The sequence below is a fragment of the Lissotriton helveticus genome, chromosome 1_1 (assembly GCF_964261635.1).
Source record: "Lissotriton helveticus chromosome 1_1, aLisHel1.1, whole genome shotgun sequence".
Taxonomy (NCBI): Eukaryota; Metazoa; Chordata; class Amphibia; order Caudata; family Salamandridae; genus Lissotriton; species Lissotriton helveticus.
Window position 1 is genome coordinate 1,377,043,600 of NC_136057.1, and position 13,981 is coordinate 1,377,057,580.

General features: G+C 42.8%; 1 protein-coding gene across 1 annotated transcript in view; it reads right to left on the reverse strand.

Annotated features, from left to right (window-relative positions):
- TMPRSS6 (transmembrane serine protease 6) overlaps nt 1–13,981 on the reverse strand; it is a 257,626-nt gene that overhangs the window by 116,163 nt on the left and 127,482 nt on the right. Inside the window, exons 6-7 of the mRNA XM_078650238.1 lie at nt 11,909–11,950; nt 9,275–9,479 (exon numbers count right to left, since the gene is read on the reverse strand). Coding sequence (XP_078506364.1) covers nt 9,275–9,479; nt 11,909–11,950 — 247 coding nt within the window. The remainder of the gene's footprint in view (nt 1–9,274; nt 9,480–11,908; nt 11,951–13,981) is intronic.

The window sequence follows — 13,981 nt, forward strand, 5'->3', positions numbered from 1 at the left end:
CAGTTCGGGCTGGACTGTTCCCATGAGGCACAGGGTCTGACTGATTTGCAAATAGCCATGTCTGAACTGGGGTGGCAGAGTGGGCTAAAGAACGGTGATGGATCAAACCCAGATCTTTTGACTGGGTGTGAGTGTTTGATTGGTTCAGATGCTCCGTCCATCACCACCCCCCTTTTGTACCCCCTGAGCATAATAGCATTTTATTAAACAGGAGGCCCCGTGGATACTGGACTCTTCGTGCCACTGGCTTTCTTTGTTTCTTTATTTTTGGTGGAGGCTGGCAGAGCTGAATTGTCTACTACAGAAAAACCTGGGGCTTAATTACGTTTATTTATGCATCTACTTTCTTCACTTTATTTTTACTACCAGCCTGGTAGAAATAATATAAAGTGAAGAAAGAGTACCAGCCGCAGAAGCATGGTTTCAAGAGGGAGGTCGGAGGTGAGGTGAAGTGAAAACCTTAAGTTAGAAGAGGGTAGGGAGGAAGGGTAGGAAGCAGAGAGAGACAGAGGTAAAGAGGGGTGAGGTCAGATACCGAGAGCGAGATGACGGAGGAAGAGATGGGAAAGATAAATAGAAAGACAAGGTGTTGAGGGAGGGATAGGCAGAGAAAGACAATCAGAGTTAAAGGTATACAGGGGGGTGGGGCAGGAATTTAAGTGGGATTAAAAAACTGGGATCTCTCAAAGGGCTGTGGCCAATGTAATTAAGTGTGTGGCTTAAAAACAGGTAAGCTAAACATCTGTGTTTAGCACAGTGTGCCGTCCGACTTGTATTTTGCTGTTTCTGTTATTGCATCCAGATATATGATACTACAAGTAACATCATACCTACAACAAGTCAGGACTATTGTCTTTGTCAATGGGTGTTAGCAGCAACTAGGGCTTGTCTATAATATTGAAAATGCTTCCACTTACAGCCCTGGTGACACCATGACAATGTTGCTGCTCCTGAGTTTTAAAAAGAGAAGGAAAATCCAGAGAGCAAATGACTCTCTTTAAAGGATTTCACTTCCCTTACAACGCACACCTAGCATGATGTCATGCTGTAACTTCTCCACTAGTGAGAAGTGAGCAGTGTGAGCACGCACATCGATGTGCCTGCTGTCACTGCAGTCTGGAAAAAAACGCCAGACTGTGCCAGGACACAAAACAGAGCCCGCTAGAGACCCGTTTCAAGGCCCCCTTTAAAAAACTGCTAGTGCCCAGGACCGGTGAGACCCGGCCCACTTAAAGTCCTGGGGTGGGGTGAGAGATTTAGAGAGAAAAATAGAAGTAAGTAAGAGAGAGAAAGAATACTGGGGAGGTCCTTGAGAGGTGAGGGCCAGATTAATTGCCCACTTTTCCTTGAAGAATCTGTGGGTGACAAACCACCCCAATTACGTATACAACGTTGTGATCCTCATCCTCTCTTCGAATGCAAATTCCCTCCAGCCCAGTTGATGAGTTGAAGAAATGTAAACCCTGGCCGGACTTCAGCCATGCATGTTTGCATTTGTGATCTGTCAAGAGATGACTGCAGTGTTGTTTAGTGCTGTGCAGCAAGCTGCAGTATTTATGTACAAACTTGTACGAAATGTTCATTATTGATTTATAACTTTTAAAAGTTTGCAAGCACAAGCAATGCACATAACTAAGTGATGGCAGCACATGGCAGTGGGGGCAGGCCACAGCTTGTGATTCTAACTTGGGAATCTTGCACTGCTGTCACTGCTTTCTCTGAGTCTTGTTGTGTAACTGTTCTTTACGTTAGGGAAGCTTGCGCTCTGGTTGTCAAAGCTATACCTGTGTTTTATGCTGCAGAAGCCAAAATGATTGACTCAGTCTGTATGAGGGAGAGGGCCAGAGGTGCGCCGGTGCGGGGATGTAAAGAGGTGGAGGCGGAGCACGTGTACAAATATTGGTAGGTTTCCCTCCCACACACACAGCGGTGTGTACAGGTGGTTGTGTGCGTGTTGTCTGTGCGTGTTGCCTGTGTCTGGCTCGGGTACATTGATGCTGAAAGTTGAAAGGGGGCATAAGGTAAAGCTAGTAAGGTAAAGCTAGTAAAGACTATATCTAATTCCCACAAGCACAGCGGTTCAGCTGCCTCAAATGTCCATAAGCCTTTTTTTACACTGTGGCATTTAACATTTTCTGTATAGGTTATACAATTTTTTTCTTCCAATCCTGACCCAGCTTGCTCTTCATACAATGAAATTCCACGTACTGGAATGCCGGGAGCTCCTTTTAGGACTATTGAATGCTGATGACCAGTAACGACTGGTATAGATCAACAACATTCCAATGTTTCCACTATTCCAGTGTGTGCCTATTGTTCCCTCTTCCCCTTGTTTATTTTAGAACATCATATTATCATTGGGCGGAAATGCTGCTCTTATTAACCTTCGGTGTATGCCACTTTCTGGCGAGCAAAACCAAGCAATGAAGACGAGAGAAACCTACAAGTATCAGATATTGCACCCATTTGTGAAACGTGATTGTCAGAATCATACGTTTTGAGCTGAATGATTTAAGCACCTGCTCGTCATATTTTACAAATTAAGCACTGTGGCCTCTCCCCACATTTTACCAGACACAACACTTGCTGAGATTGGCGTCTAATCAGTGTTGGACCCCTCACCCATACACATCACACTCACACTTTCCTGGCCTTCAAGTGGTGGCCATGGTTAGAGACCCAATGATCACCTTATGCTATCCAAAGAGATTACGGAAAACATACGACAACATCTTGAACATAATGACAATGCCCCTCTACCCCTACTGTGGGACACATTAAAAGCAGTAGTTAGGGTCTTCTTTATATCGATTTTGGCTTGACCTTAACAAAGAGAGAAGAGCCAAGCGTCTCACCCTCGAAGAGTGAGTAAAAGCTTTTGGAGGGCACCCACAAAAATTCAGGTGCGTGCACAGCGTGATAGCAACTGACACTGGTGCAGAAAAAACTTAAAGCCCTAGACTATGACAGGGTGGAATACGCTTTACTCTGTACAAAACAGAAAAATTATGCTGGCTAAAATAACATGAGCGCCTTCTAACCCGAAAGTTGAGGGCCAAACACAGAGCGAAAGAGTTGATCGGGTCACTAATCTTGATGGAGCGGAGGCTAGAGCAGATGAAGACATAGCCCACGATTTTGAAGGATTTTATGTAGACCTCTACGTGGTTGAGGAGGTAAGTTGGGAGGAGATTGGTAGATATCCCACTTTCCAAAGGTCTGTTTGCCTCCTGGAGATGCAGAAGGTTTGTAAGTAGATATCTGGGTCGAGGAGGTTATCTCCAACATAGCCAAACTACAGCTCAAGAACACCAACCCCCGGGGTTGACAGGGTTACCCCAGCTTTTTATAAGATGTGTTGTGTGATTTTGGCACCACTCCTCACGCACCTCTTTAATTATTTTAGTGACTCTGAGGTACTCTCTGTCACAATGTGCTAGGCAGTAATAATGGTTATGCCAAAACAGGGTAAAAACCCCACTCGATGTGCTTATTTTTTTACATAGTTTTATATAGCGCATACTTGACCCGAAGGTATTGGGTATCAAACCGCTTTACACAAGCACCAGTTGCGTTACATGAGGACACACTCATTTTTGTTAAGCACGGGGAGATTAAGTGATTTGTACAGAATCGCAGGATGTTGCGCGTCCTTGCCAAGACTCGAGCCCAGTTCCCCAGATTTTAGGTCAACCGCTCTAGCCATTAGGTCATCTCCTCTCCCTCTTCCTACTCACCCCTCTTTACTTAATGTAGATGCTAAAATATTCACAGGCATATTAGCTGAATGGCTCCGGCAATATATGCAGGGGTTGGTGGAACCCAAAAAAATAGGGTTCATCCCTGAAAGAGGGTGTCCTGATAATACAAAACTGATACTACACCACCTAGATAAGGTCTCACAAGCCCTCAACCCAGCTCTCATTCTTTCCATTGATGCAGAGAAGGCCTTTGATCAGGTCCACTGGCTCTTCTTACAGGTGGTCTTAGAGAGGGTGGGTCTGGGCCCCTGTCTGCAGATCTGGATCAACAGCAGGTACATACATCCATCTAGAGTGTATGGAACCCTCTTAACATTGCCCTTTTAACATATCCAGGTGTACCAGACAGGGGTGCCCTTTATCCCTGCACCTAGTCACACCCTATATATGGAGCCCTTAGCTACAAAAATCTCAGATCTTGAATCTCACTATACTCATGGTGGATAGACTGGTTCTGGAGTCCCATTTAACTCTCCCTTGGGCAACTCACTGAGTACACTACCTGGGCCTCAAAATGCTCCGACCCTCGAAAAAACAGAAGAATGCAAGTACAAAGGTCTCCTTATGGCTGCACAAAAAGATCTTCATACATGGCAGATGGGAGGTCTCTCATGGTTGGGCCATATCATTTAAGATGACCCTCCTTCCCTAAATACTTAATATCATGCAAACACTTCCCTTGCAGCCACCCCACAAACTTCTCACTAAACTTCAGCAAACGATGAAAGCCTTTATCTGGGGGATAAGCGGCCACAACTGGCACAGCAAAAGCATACCTTTTGTTAGGAGATGGGGGTCCTCAGCATCCCAACCTATTATTTGGCAACCCAACTTCGCTATATGGTGGAATGGAATAAGACAGCCACCGAAAAGCACTGGCGCTTTATGGACCAGAGCATAATAGGTATTTACATTTGGAAGGTGCCCTGGTTGGCTAAAAAATCTCGACCCTGGGGCCTTTACTTCTCTCTTGTGACCAGATCCACAATATAGGCCTAGGACAGCACTTCACTAAACAGAGGATTACCAACACACCCCTCGTCACTTACTCCTATCATTGGCAACCGGACTACCACCGGCCTCAGTGTGCAATGACTATCACACATGGCAAAATGCCAACTGTAAAAGGATTGGGGACCTCTACGGCCATCGTTGTCTCATGGAACTTGAGCAAACAAATCAACACTTCGGCATGCCAGAGACGAAGTGCTGAAGGTACCTGCACATATGCCACTGGGTCACCCAACCGGCTGTAAAAGACAAATGCTGCCAGGCCTCTTACATCCTTGGCGAGGTGGTTGTTCATTAAAAAAGATTGATAAGGGCCTATTATCAGATATGTATTGCTTTTTTAATCAACCCTAACAGACATTTAAATCGCCTGCCCAACGCCGGTAAGAGACAGAACTAAAGCGCACCTTGTCGGGTCTCTAGAATATGGTCTGACATCTATCACAGAACACGATCCTAAGCATTTAGTGTATCCGCCAGGGAGGCAATGCTGAAGCTTACTCAATACTAGTATTACACCCCTGAGCGCATGGTGCAATGGAGGATTTCGGCATCAAACTTTTGATGGCAGGGTTATGGTGCACTAAGCACACTGACACACTTCGTGAGGCTGATCAAAGCTTAAGCCTTATTGGGACACAGTTCTGCAAGACTTTGATGATATCTTTGACACCACTTTTCCCTGATTCCCAAGCTGTATTCTCTACCCATCAAAACTGCTCAGGAGTAAGTCAATCACCTTGGTCTTGGGTGCGGCCAAATATGCTATAATCTCAAGGTTCCAGAGCACGTGGACAAGCTCCATCGGCTATGGGACATTCTGGTCATGGAAAAGATAACTTAAGTGTTGGGGCATACTCGGCATATATTTGACAACATGGGGGGCCATGTAAAGATTTCGTCTTGCAGGAATTTAAGGAATGCACATGCCCAGCGTATACTAAGACTTACTGCCCCTGGCGATTTTTCTGTGCACCTCCGATGACCCAATGAGCTCTGGTTATGTGACTGCCTGTCTGGCGGGATGACGTTGGCAACAACCATATGCTATTGACATTGGAACTGGATACAATCTCCTGAGTTTTTGTCACCCTTTCCTCTCACTTACCTCTGGGACTCTCCCCCCTTCTTTCCTTCCCATGAGACTTTATTACCTATCGTTTATCTCCCCACCAGCCTGCGGTTGTAGGTGGGTGTATGTGTTCATCTCCTTGAAGTTAATAAAAAGATTTAAACCATAAAGATGGTTCCCCAGAGTTTCATTCCCGAAATTCGTGCCTGAATAGGAGCTACTCACGACACATTAAATAACTCAGTAGCAAGGTCTACAATTGACTATACTTTCTGCTCTCGCTGTATGTTCTCAAAAGTAAAAGACTATCTCATTAGGAGCGTGGATTTTAGCGATCACTTACCCCAGGAAATCACGGTAGAAGAGCCATCAACACGCAAATTGCCCCCAGCAAATACACTCTGTTCAGAATTTACCAATAATGAGAAAAGAGTAAAATGCAGAACCAACGACCCCGAAGGCCTCCTTTCATTTGAGGAACAACTCCTGGAAGAAGCAGAAGCAGCCGACCCCGATATAACAGGTGGCTGGGAGGGGCTTACAAAAACCCTACGGAACATCTACAGGGACGCTCTCGAAATAGGAGAACAACTTGCCCCCAAAATCAACTGTCAGGCTCCAACCTATGGAACAATGCCGAACTAAAAAAGTTAAAAGCATTGATAAATCACACACTACAGAGGCTGAAGAAAGACCCCACGGCATTGCAAGAACTGAGGCAGCTAAAAGCCACCCGCAAAAAACTAATTTGGCAAAATAAAAGGGAAGCCGAAGAATCTCTTTTGGGCTAGACTCCTGCACAACATTAAAAACAACAATAGCGCACAATTTTGGAAGAAGAGTAACGCTCTGTCTAATCCGCAAGGCCAGTGGATTATTTCCAACGTCGCAGAAGAGGCTTGGATAACTTATCTCAAATTACACTTTAATAAAGAACAGACTCCCCAGATTTGCTTAACTAATCTTGCGTCTACCCTCGAAACTCAATCACCCCAGTTAAACTCCAATGCAGAACTGGGACACGACCTCATAATCACTAACACACAAGTTGATAAAAGAATCTTGAAAGGCAGACGTGAGGGAGCTTCCGGCCCAAACGGGATCCAGACAAGATCCAGAACAACAAGATCCAGAATTTTGGGCTTTAGTTCTAAAACCGATCTTCAACACAATTCTGCAAAGGTCAACTGTACCATCATCATGGAGGGGCTCGATAATTACTCCCATCTACAAAAAAGGCAATAGGAGTGACCCAAAGAGCTACCGGTTGGTAGCTCTTCTGGACAATGAAGCCAAATATTATGCCGGTGTACTCCTCCAAGAATTAACAACATGGGCCACAGAAATCAAAGCAATACCTTACAATAAAACCGGTTTCTGTAGAGATATGGGCACTGCCACTAACATCTCCGCCCATTTCATTAAGGATAGATGCTGCATTTGTAATTAAACAGCCCTTGTACATGTGCTTCATCGATTACAGCTCAGGGTTTGACCATATAAACAGAAATATTCTGTGGCAAAAACTAAAAAGGCTAAGAATTCCAACACTGCTTCTAAAACAACTAATTCTCGTGCATATTAACACCTGGGTACAAGTAAAGTTGGGGGCACGAGACCATCTAACGAAAAAGATAAACACAACCTCAGGTTTAAAACAAGGCTGTGTGCTTGCCCCTATACTTTTTTATCTCATTATGGCCGAGCTTTCAGTCCAACTCAATGGAAGCAACTTGCATGCCCCGAAGCTAGGAGGCCGTCAGCTATCCAATCTCCCATATGCAGATGACCTGGTACTCATCAGCCGGACACCTAAAGGACTACAACGTTTGCTTGACATCACATCTTAATACTCGGAGACCAACAAATTAAGTATTAATCAAGAAAAAACAAAAGTCATGTGTGTAAATTACCGGAAAACAAAAACAAAGTACAACTGGCACCTTGCAAAAGTCAAGCTGGAAGTTGTCCAAGACTACAAATACTTGGAGGTTATGATCGATAACAAAGGCAACTACAAAGCACAATGTGAGGCAATAAAAAAGAGGGGACTAACGACAGCGGTGGCATTAAGAAATCTGAAAAATATGACCGCTGGACCAAGCTTTCTCCCTCTGACCAGGGTGATACAGGCTAAATTAATTCCATCAATCACCTATGGAAGTGAAGCCATGAGAGGGTGAGACGCGGAAACATTGAACAGCACCATTTCAAGAGCCCAGAGAATAATATACGGGTTGCCTGGATATACATCTCCTGCGCAAATGAGGCTTGAATTCAGGATGCAAAGACAAGAGATGGGCCGTAAAGGAGCTTTCATTAAAACCTTGTATAAAATCAAAAAAGGGCAGCCAGAAACGTTAAACTCCTACTTGTGGATGGAACTAGAAGCCTCAGAGACCTGCCCAGCTAGACACTTATTGGACAGTGCACTGGACCAGCTGGGGTTACGGCAACTCTGGGCATCGTCAGGGTCCATGGCAAGCTTCAAAAAAATCGTAAACGACACTGTCAAAAAATAATCTATTATACAAGACAAAGCAGTCTTGACAGAATGAGCACACGGCTGGCTCACTGTACAGTCCTACAGCAAAGTGACTCCTCAAGCATACCTCCTATCTAACTTCTCTAAAAACCACCAAAGAAAAGTTTCAGAAATTTCGGTTAGGCTTATTGCCATCCACTTATCATCTGCCGCCATGGTTACGCCCGCCAAAGCCGGCAATCTGCCGTCTCTGTGGGGAAGGAGAGGAGGACATAGTCCACATCATAACCATATGCCGGGAACTGATGCTGGAGCGCCGGTCACTACTTAGACCAATCTTTAACAAGAAACAAATACGGTCGTGCAGAAAAGCGATGCTCGCAAGTTTCTCTGGTGAAGATATTCAACTAAGCTGCTGCCTGGTAACATTTTTAACTTCTGCGGATCTCAGACTAAAACGGATACCGCCAGATCATCAGATAAGTAGCACTGGAACCGAGATGGAGCAGGCCCGCTAACCCATCATGTAATAGCCTTAACAGCGCTTTGTACATCAAGCACTAAGCATTTCTGCACATCCAAGCCTCAAGGAAAAGCATCAACAGGCTAACCTCGGCCATTCTTGTTCTGAGCAACAAAAGTTGATGCAGCACCACGCACTGTAAACTGGTACCCAATCGCCCGCACTCATTCTGTAGCCAAGACCCTGACTAGGGGGGTAATTCTACCTCGCGAACTGCTGTTAAATTTCCGCAAACAAAAAAATGAAGAAACTGGACTATGGTGTACCAAGGCCGGGGGAGTAGATCTCTTCTGCAATTTTAAGTGTGTTCTTAACTGTGGCTATTAGCCTTTTAAATTGATGTTTTACTGTTTTATAAAAGATGGCCAACGTTTGTAGGTTTTAATTAACTGTACAATAAACACATTACTATTACTACTCACGAGGTGATTAGGTGGCTTTCCAGTGGGGCAGGTGAGTCGTACATCGCCAGACGGTCTCTGCAGTCGGAGCGCTTCCATTCCAGGCGCAGTTTCACCTTTTGTCCCTTGGGTGCCTGGATATGCCAGAGGCAGCTGGAGAATAGATAGTCGGGGCCCTTCAGAAGAATGAGCTCATCATTTCTGAGATAGATGTATCTGTAGCAACCTAAATGATTAAAATGAGGAGAATTGAGGAACTGCACCACATCGGCATAGGATGGTAGGCAGGATAAAGATATCAGAACAGGCCAGCTTTGATGGAGACAGAGGAAATGAGGAAAGGAAGAAGGGTAAGATGGCAGGAGAGAAAGGTGAAAGAGGGTATGCAGGGATGGGTGGATGGACGAATGGATAGATGACTAGTTAGATGGATGGTCAGATAGTTCAATAGCTTTATGTTGGTTTGGAGGATTGATGGGTGTATGGATTTGATGGCTAGACAGTTAACATGTTTAAAGTTGTCTCTAGACTCTGTGCCAGATTTTTAATCTGGCGGACGGCCCGTTTCTCCGCCAGGGTGATGGAGTAAATTACTCTGTTGATTGACAGAGGTACTGTCCACCAGATTTAATAATGACCACTAAGCAGGCAGTTATTTCCTGAAGGGCTGCCAGGAACCACCGTCACAGCAGTTCCTGTCAATGCTTTTTACCATGTGGTGCAGGGCTTCATCAATATGATGGAGTCCTGCACCATTCTGTTTTCTTTTTTATTTTCAAAAAGAAAATCCAGAAGCGAGATTTTCTTTTTGAAAGTAATAAATAAAATGCTCCCCTTACCATGGGAGTCCTCTACCATGGTCAGAGGATCATGTAGCAGTTTTCACTGTCCCTTACCACCAGAGTTTTCCTGGTGGTGATGGGCAGTGAAAACTGACCTCTAATTCCGCCCATCTAAATTAGGTGGGCGGAATAGATGTCTGCCTCCACAGGGATTTAATCACGGCAGAGATGGAGTAGTCTCTCTTATGATGAAACCAAAGGTCTGCCCACATCTAATTTCGTCAGGCGGACCATTATGTTGGATGTGAGCATACTCCATAGCAACTGAGTATGTTTACCGCCAACAAATAATTTGGACCCCCAGTCTCAAAATCATCTGAGCTAGAATAAATTCATATCCAGTTCTGAGTTGCATATCCTTACTTTGACAACATCTACTTCCTCTCCTGTACTTTGTCCTGCCTTTAATTTTCCCAGTGACATCATGCCACTTTCCCTCATTCACTCTCCCTAACCCTAAACGATTCTGTAATGCTTACTGCTTCGCTAATCTTAATTTAAATACAATTTAGTTTTGTTACATATAAAAATAATCCCTACCCTAGCCCATAAATTAATTGAATGTAGGTAGTGTTTAATTAAAATAATAATCTCCTATTCTAACATTAACACTAATCATGTCCGCAATCAAATGTTTTTTATGACAAATTATTGCTAACTCTTATCCCTAACCGAAAATTTTTGTTTGTTAAAATAATGTATTTAAATCATACAGTTAACACCCCTATTATAAGCTTTGGTTCTATATCTAGGAGTAGAATTGAAGTTCTACACATGTTGCTCATATACTGATTACAAAATAAAGTTGACGATTTTTTTTAACAATGTAAATTTGTTTGATACTCGAATTACAATAGATTGTAAATGCTGGATTTTCAAATTCCGACAAAGTGGTATTATTTGATATTTCAATCAAAGTAAAATGGAAGCAGTTAACATTTTATCACAAAGCACTGAAAATGTTCAATATTAAAATCCCAACAAAATATAAGTGTTGGATATTCAAACCGAGGTATTCATACAAAAAAAATAAGGGAATATAGGAGCAAGTTTTGTTACATATAAAAATAATCCCTACCCTAGCCCATAAATTAATTGAATGTAGGTAGTGTTTAATTAAAATAATAATCTCCTATTCTAACATTAACACTAATCATGTCCGCAATCAAATGTTTTTTATGACAAATTATTGCTAACTCTTATCCCTAACCGAAAATTTTTGTTTGTTAAAATAATGTATTTAAATCATACAGTTAACACCCCTATTATAAGCTTTGGTTCTATATCTAGGAGTAGAATTGAAGTTCTACACATGTTGCTCATATACTGATTACAAAATAAAGTTGACGATTTTTTTTAACAATGTACGTTTGTTTGATACTCGAATTACAATAGATTGTAAATGCTGGATTTTCAAATTCCGACAAAGTGGTAGTATTTGATATTTCAATCAAAGTAAAATGGAAGCAGTTAACATTTTATCACAAAGCACTGGAAATGTTCAATATTAAAATCCCAACAAAATATAAGTGTTGGATATTCAAACCGAGGTATTCATACAAAAAAAATAAGGGAATATAGGAGCAAGTTAGGAGGTTGTTTTTAGCTATGCCTTAAATGTATGTGCTTTTTTAAAAATCCTATAATCTTTAATGGGCTTTAGGCTGGGCAGGAGGAAATGCACAATGGTGAAAAGTCTTTCTCTTTTACATTTTCTCTGAACACACTTCAATGCCAAAACTCAAAATCAAATGAACATGTAAATGTAAATGATAAAATCAAGCAAAGGAAATGAAAAAATATAATTCCATACCCAGTGTCAAAACTAAAACGGAAAGATCTTTCTCGCTCATCTCTGAAAAGTAAAATAAATAAATAAATAATATATCAGACAACAGACAATTTAATTAAACGTTTCAACGAAAACAAACTCAAAAGGGCAACTAAAGTATGAAAGAACAAGTTACTGAACCTCTGGTGGATGCTCTATCTAACCACAGATTCCTTAAGGTTAGAATATTACCCAGGCCCTTGACTGGATCTGGAATCTTTATGGAGCAGTGATTATGGGTGCCACGCAGCTCGGCATTGGCTCCATTTTGACAGAGAAATAATGGAGCCGAGCAGCATATAAATGTCAAGCGTAAGCTCCCATGTCAGTTTCTTCCTTGAGACTTTCTGCGCCCTCGGATACAGAGCACGGAGATAGCAATGTGCAGATCCCTAATTTAGGACCTTTTTAAATGATAAGAAGAGACGACTCTCCAGACTAGGGATGCAGGAAGGCTGCGAGGAATCTGTGGTTAGATAGAGCATCTACCCGAAGAATAACTTACTTACCTTCGGTAATGCTCTTTCCGGTGGAAACTCTATCTAGCCTCAGATTCCTCACTTTGTGAATATCCCCAGGCGCTAGACTGGAACCAGAGATTTATCTCAGCAATTCCTTCACGTGACAGTAGGAGGCATTGTGTGGTCCGCACCCGTCCCAGCATGGAAGTGACATCGGAGCCACATATAACCCCCTGCACATCAATTTTTTCAGATATCTGTCTGAGCTATCGGATGCACAGCCTTGCATAATTCAGATTTCACAGTGTGCAGATCTATAACTGGGATGTTTTTTAGCAGAAAAAAGTATAAACTTTCTAGAAGGTGAAAAGGGTGACATCACTGGATTTCCCATCATCAATCTGCACAGGAAGTGACATCTTTGGATTTCAGATCATTCATCTGCACAGGAATTTACATCACTGGAATTCCCATCATCTATCTGCTGAGCAGCCAAGCAAGAGGAGTAATTTCCACCTTTCATCTACATAGAAAGTGACATTGCTGGATTTCCCAAAATCTATCTTCACAGGAAGTGACATCACTAGATTTACCATCATCCATCTGGCCAGAAAGTGACATCACTACTCTCCCCTTCCAGAATCTACTTAATGGCTGCCATAGCAGGGACGTACAGCCGACATGCGTAGCAGACACGCTGCTGGTGCACCACAGATGCACCAAAGGCAAGCCTGTCTGCGTCTGTCCCTGCCTGGACAGCACCCAGCACTAGGAACCTTGGCACTCCCACCACTACCATGCTGTGACCCTCCGTGCAGTCAACCCTAGTTGCTCCTCCACATGCTGCTGCCTCGTTGCACCACACAACACAGAGGCAGCATTCCCGTGCACTTTCTGAAAATATTCATGCACTTAGCCACACTTAAAACTCAGCGCACTGACAGCACCCAACACCCCACTCTCTGACATTCACACGGTCCTGAAATCACCCACACAACACTCCACACTCGTATGCATGCCCCTCAATACCTGCTCACTCACCTAACACGCCACAGGGATTTAGACCTGTTGCCTGACCTACTTTTTCTCATGAAAACCTTGCTGAATTCTGCATCTAATTTCTCCCCCAGAACTCGCTAGTATCAACATGTAATCATATTATTATACAATACATAATTACAGATGTCACATATTCTTGTATTGTTTGATATATTCTTGTAGTTCTTTTTTTTATGCCTTTAGTCTTCTAGGTCTGTTTTTTTAGCCAACACGTGTTTTTTCATCAACGGCAAGTAAACTGTGACTTCCTCAGGGCTAAAAAATATATACAGACAAAAACATTACTAAGACAAGGTTATACTTTCGAGTATCGTTAATAGATTCAAGTATCTGTGACTTGTGTACCTCTACTAATCTTATTTTTACGTACCAGTGACGGATCACTGACAGAATATCGACAGTCACAATATCGAGATGACAAAATATCGAGGTCAAAATATCGACTACAAAATATCGACTTCCTATCTTCAAACAGGTAAGTACAAAAATATCGACTCCAAAATATCGAGTGTAAAAAATATAGACTGTCAAAATA